This window comes from Vigna umbellata, chromosome 1, assembly GCF_029865625.1.
Source record: "Vigna umbellata cultivar VRB3 chromosome 1, Vumbellata_1.0, whole genome shotgun sequence".
Lineage (NCBI taxonomy): Eukaryota > Viridiplantae > Streptophyta > Magnoliopsida > Fabales > Fabaceae > Vigna > Vigna umbellata.
This window is the reverse complement of record NC_142165.1, coordinates 69,850,254-69,855,940: the sequence shown is the minus strand read 5'-3', so window position 1 is coordinate 69,855,940 and position 5,687 is coordinate 69,850,254. Positions and strand designations below refer to the sequence as shown.

The 5,687-nt window shown below is 35.0% G+C and overlaps 1 protein-coding gene across 1 annotated transcript; it reads left to right on the top strand.

Annotated features, from left to right (window-relative positions):
- Positions 1 to 1,947: 1,947 nt before the first annotated feature.
- LOC124830034 (Tetratricopeptide repeat (TPR)-like superfamily protein) lies at positions 1,948 to 3,937 on the top strand. Its single transcript, XM_047303640.2, has one exon. The coding sequence runs from the start codon at positions 2,015 to 2,017 to the stop codon at positions 3,875 to 3,877; it is 1,863 nt and encodes a 620-aa protein (XP_047159596.2). The 5' UTR covers positions 1,948 to 2,014; the 3' UTR covers positions 3,878 to 3,937.
- Positions 3,938 to 5,687: the final 1,750 nt, after the last annotated feature.

Below are 5,687 nucleotides of genomic sequence, written 5' to 3'. Positions count from 1 at the left end.
AGCCTACTGTGGGCACATAAGTAGCAAAAGACATTTTACGTAATTTTTTCATATTTTTTGAATGGATGAGAGTTCTTTTCAATGTTTAAGTGTGAGTAGAGCCGAAAAACTAGGTTTTGGACAGCCGTTGGTGGAGGAAAGACTCAATGTTGGTGTCATGACCAAGTTAACATGCTGTCAACTTTGACCTTTGTTGGCTATTTTAGTGATAACTTTTCCCACCTACCTCCAAATGATGTGATTCTTTTTTTATTAGAAACTAGACTCAAAAAGCTTTCCAATAACTATTAATTTGTAATTTTTGGACATCTGAATAGGTATAGTTTAATCCTTAAAGTTAACGCTTTATATATTCCTGCCAACTCTAACCTTTGCTAGTTGTTTTGCTCTTAACTTTCTCCACCGAACTTCAAATGAGTTGATTCTTGTTTTTTTGAATCTATACTTAAAGACCTTTCAAATTATGTCTTGGTAATCAAGTGTAGGCCTTTTTGGCCATTGTAATCGATTACAAGGACCCTGTAAACGATTACACAAAAAAAAAATCTGATTTTGTACAAAAACTTGTGCGACAGGAGCCATTGTGGGAACATAAGTAGACAAAGACATTTTACGTAATTTTTTCATATTTCTTGAATGAATGAGAGTTATTTTTATTGTTTAAGTGTGTGTAGAGCTTGAAGACTAGGTTTTGGGCAGTCCTTGGTGGAGGAAAGACCCAATGTTGTGTGATGATCATGTTAACTAAGTCTTGAACCTAACTGTGAGAATGTTACTCCCCAAAAACAATTTGAGTGAGATAACATGCTGTCAACTTTGACCTTTGCTGACTATTTTAAACATAACTTTTCCCACAAACCTCCAAATGACGTTATTATTTTTTTATTAGAAAATAGACTCAAAAACTCTTTGCAATGACTACTAATTTGTGATTTTTGGGCAGCTGAGTAGGTGCAGTTAATTCCTTAAAGTTAACGTTTTATAAATTAATGTCACCTCTGACCTATGCTGGTTGTTTTGCTCATAACTTTCTTCACCGAACTCGAAATGAGTTGATTCTTGTTTTTTTGAAATAATGCCAACCACAATGCGATGGAGCGAGAGTGAAATGGAGACCGAACTCCAATCAATGGAGCGAGATGGACATCCAAAGAGAGAAATGTGCTGACAATGATGAAGATACAGCGACGTGCAAAGAGAGAAAAATCCAACTCAAATGGTGGACTGAGAGCATCATTCAATGGTCGAGAGAGAGTGACGAGCAAAGGCAAAAAGAAAGAAGACGAGAGAGAGAAATTCAACTCAAATGATGGACTGAGAGCGTCGTTCAATGGTCGAGAGAGAGTGATGAGCAAAGGCATAAAGGAAGAAGAGGAGAGAGAATGACGATGAGCGTCGTTCAATGGTCAAGAGAGAGTGACGAGCAAAGCCAAAAAGGAAGAAGAGAGAAATCTGAAATGAAAGGAAAATTCTTAATTTTCTTTCCAAATATGCTCTCTTCATCAGAAAACAACTTTTTTCAAACCTTTTAAAAATCAACCAATGAAATTGTTAACACGTGTAGTTGTCAAATAATTATTGACAAAACTTTGGTGTTAAAGAAACATTTTCCGAGAAATATAGTCACTTTCGTAAGAGCTAATTCACAACAGTATACAAAATTATTTTAGGATGAGTTTTTTTATCATAAACTCTTCATTTTAATAACATTTGGTTTACAATAATCTAACTTATTACTCTTAGAACAATATAAAATTATTATATTTCATAACGGCCTTATTGATCAAATCTCGCAAACCCCACAAAAGAATATTATTTACTTTAAGTACCCTGTCCAATAGAACAATACATCACTTAAAATAACCATGTACAACACATTTAAAATTAGGAGAAATAATTAAATTAGATTTAGAGAGAAAACATTTATTATATCTCTTGAAAAATGATGTGTGATTATCCATTAATAAAATAAGAGCAATATTTAGATTATTGGAGGGTGAGCATTTTGCAGTTGATGCAGCAAAGCAAGATGAAGTGTTTGAAAAGGATCGCAAAGCACCCTACGATTTCACTGCTAATTTCATGTACCACATTGAAAGAGGTGAAGCAAATACATGGTCAGTTGGTGGTTAAGGGTACCCTCAACAAACCCCATTTCCATGGCCAATTTGTTGCCACCATAGCCCTTCATAACACAACCAATCTTCTTCAATATGCCAACAAGATTCTCCATTCCCAACAAACCCACCCCACACTCTTTACTCTCAACTCCATGATCAGAGCCTACTCTAAAAGCTCCACTCCCTCCAAAAGCTTCCACTTTTACACCTACATTCTTCACTCTAATACCCTCTCTCCTGACAACTACACCTTCACCTTCCTGGTCCGCACGTGTGCCCAACTCCACCTGCACGTCACTGGTTTGTGCGTTCATGCTGCAGTCATAAAGCACGGCTTTGAGCACGACCCACATGTGCAAACCGGCTTAGTTTTCATGTATGCTGAACTGGGTTGTCTCAGTTCGTGTTACGGTGTGTTTGAAGGGGTTTCTGAACCGGACTTGGTTTCTCAAACCGCCATGTTGCATGCTTGTGCCAAGTGTGGTGACGTAGACTTTGCGAGAAAGTTGTTTGATGAAATGCCTGAGAGAGATTATGTTGCGTGGAACGCGATGATTGCGGGGTATGCGCAGAGTGGAAGGCCCATAGAGGCGTTGGATATGTTTCGTTTGATGCAATTGGAGGGTGTGAAACTTAATGAGGTGTCTACGGTTTTGGTTTTGTTTGCGTGTACCCAACTGGGTGCATTGGATCAGGGGAGATGGGTGCATGCATATGTGGAGAGGTATAAGGTTGGGATGACAGTGACACTGGGAACTGCACTACTTGACATGTATGCAAAATGTGGGAACATTGATAAGGCAATGGAGGTTTTTTGGGGAATGAAGGAGAGGAATGTTTACACTTGGAGTAGTGCAATAGGTGGGTTGGCCATGAATGGTCTTGGTGAGGAGAGTTTAGATCTTTTTTATACTATGAAACGAGAGGGAGTTCAGCCGAATGGAGTCACCTTTATTTCTGTCCTGAAAGGATGCAGTGTGGTTGGGTTGGTGGAGGAAGGTCGAAAGCATTTTGACGCAATGAGGAGTGTTTATGGAATTGACCCCCAGCTTGAACATTATGGCCTGATGGTTGATATCTATGGTAGAGCAGGGCGTGTGGAGGAAGCTTTGAACTTCATCAATTGCATGCCTATGAAGCCTCATGTTGGTGCATGGAGTGCTTTGCTTCATGCTTGTAGAGTGTGTAAAAACAAGGAACTTGGTGAGGTTGCACTGAAAAAGATAGTGGAACTAGAAGACAAAAACGATAGTGCTTATGTCCTTTTGTCAAATATATATGCTGAGTATAAGAATTGGGAAAAGGTGAGTAGTTTGAGGCAGACCATGAAGGCTAAGGGTGTGAGAAAGCTCCCTGGTTGTAGTGTCATAGAAGCTGATGGTGAAGTTCATGAGTTCATTGTTGGGGACAACTCTCACCCAAGATATGGTGAGATTGAATTGAAGCTGGAAGAAATCTCTAGGTGTTTAAGGGTAGCAGGGTATGTGGCTGACACTAACCCTGTGCTTTTTGATATAGAAGAAGAGGAGAAGGAGGATGCTTTGAGTAAACATAGTGAGAAGATAGCCATTGCTTTTGGGTTAATTAGTTTGAAGGGTGTTCCCATTAGGGTTGTTATGAACCTGAGGATTTGCTGGGATTGCCATAATGTAGCAAAGATGATATCCAAAATTTTTAACAGGGAAATTATTGTCAGGGACAGAAACAGGTTTCATCATTTTAAGCAAGGCGAATGCTCTTGTAAAGATTATTGGTAAACGAATCAGCATTAACAATGATTTTGTTTTCTTCAAACATGTTACTTCTTTTTAGTGTGTAAAGAATGTTCAATTGCATTCGCTATCTTCTACAATTTTCACGCGAGAGCATATTTATATCACAGCTTTAGTTAGGGAAAATAACTCATGCTTTTGCTGGTAAAAAGGGAAAGAAAATAAATAAAATAAAGTTAATTTTTTTAAATAGGGAAGAAATTAAAAATATAGTGACAATTTAAAATTTTAAAAAATTAAAACACAAATGAACTTTGGCATTATTATATTTGAAAGGATACACTGCCAAAAAGTATATTTAAAAAGGCCCCAATTGGTCTCTTAAAAATCAACCAAAGGCAGCTTTTTTTCTACACTCCATCACATTTCTTCTGGCACCCATTCTGGATTTTATTTTCCAGAATACATTAAATCAATTCCGGAAAACTTTTTCCAAAAGACACTCATCACAATCCTATTCTGGATAAAAATTTCCCGAAGTTTTGATGGGGTGTAAGAAGAAATTTGATGGGACGTAAGAAGAAGCTGGGTCCGCCAAACCCAACTTGTTCAAGACTTGTAACTGCACTCCCATCTACATTTAGTTCACTTTGGGTCTTTGCAAAGTGTCTATCAGTCTTAAAATATGGCTAGTTTGAAACGATTTTTATTTTTCATTTTCAAAATATTATTTTAACTCGGATTTTAAATTTTTTTTTGAAAAACAAATTATGAAAATCAACAAAAAAAAAATATTCGATTCCATATTTTCTTTCCAAAAGAGTTATATAGAGTAACATGATATTGAGTGATAATTTTTTATGATTAAAATAATATATTTAAATTAAACTTATTTTTAATATATAACTTGATGCTGAATTATTAGAATGTGTTCTTCATGCATCACGAGATATAGTGCGACAAGTTTTTCTTCCTCCACACACATATTGTGAATGATAAAACTATGAAATTTAGTTACCAATAATACTAACTATGTATGTGTTCTAAAAAAGAAAGTATTAGAAATTATGGATTCAACACGGTTTATACATGAGATATTAACATATATTAAATGTTTACATTACAAAATTAAAAAATGTACTTTATTTATTATGACAATACCATCAACTTCAAACCAAAAGTACAAAGAAAAACATTGCTACTATTTTTCTTGGATTTAGAGCTCAAAATTTGAATGTATAAAACAAGTAACCAAAAGTAAAACGGATATAGAATATTTTTTTATTAAAGTTAATTTTATTTGATAAACATGTAAATTTTTTCATTTATAACATTTAATAACGTGTAACATCCCATTATAATAGTATACAACTATTAAAAGAGACATCATCTATAAAAAAAATGAGAGGATAAATTTTTCAAAGAAAATACATACCAAAGCCTATTACACTTATATCTTACATAACTATAACAATAATTGAACATATTCATACAAAGATTTTATACTTCTATCAATATTATTACACCAAATCAAAAGTCTACTACTGTTTTACAAAATTTAATAAGATAGGAATCTAACTCTAAACTTCAACATCCGTCCTCCACTAGATCAACTGAAACCTCTTCATATACTCACACCATTAAAGTGATCATTACAAACAAGATGGAACACATAGACAGACAAACAGAAAAGAAAGGGTAAGTTAATGTACAAAAACAATCATACATCACGTTTATACAAGTAGATATATAACATAGATAAATCAATTAATCCTAAGACATATATACAATCTTTTCCTTTAAACTTGATTATCCGGATACATGTATTGATATCGAACTCTAGGAGTCCTGCACC

What these genes read in the sequence shown, in the direction of transcription:
- LOC124830034 (XM_047303640.2), top strand. Translation starts at nt 2,015, where the DNA reads ATGCAGCAAAGCAAGATGAAGTGTTTGAAAAGGATCGCAAAGCACCCT.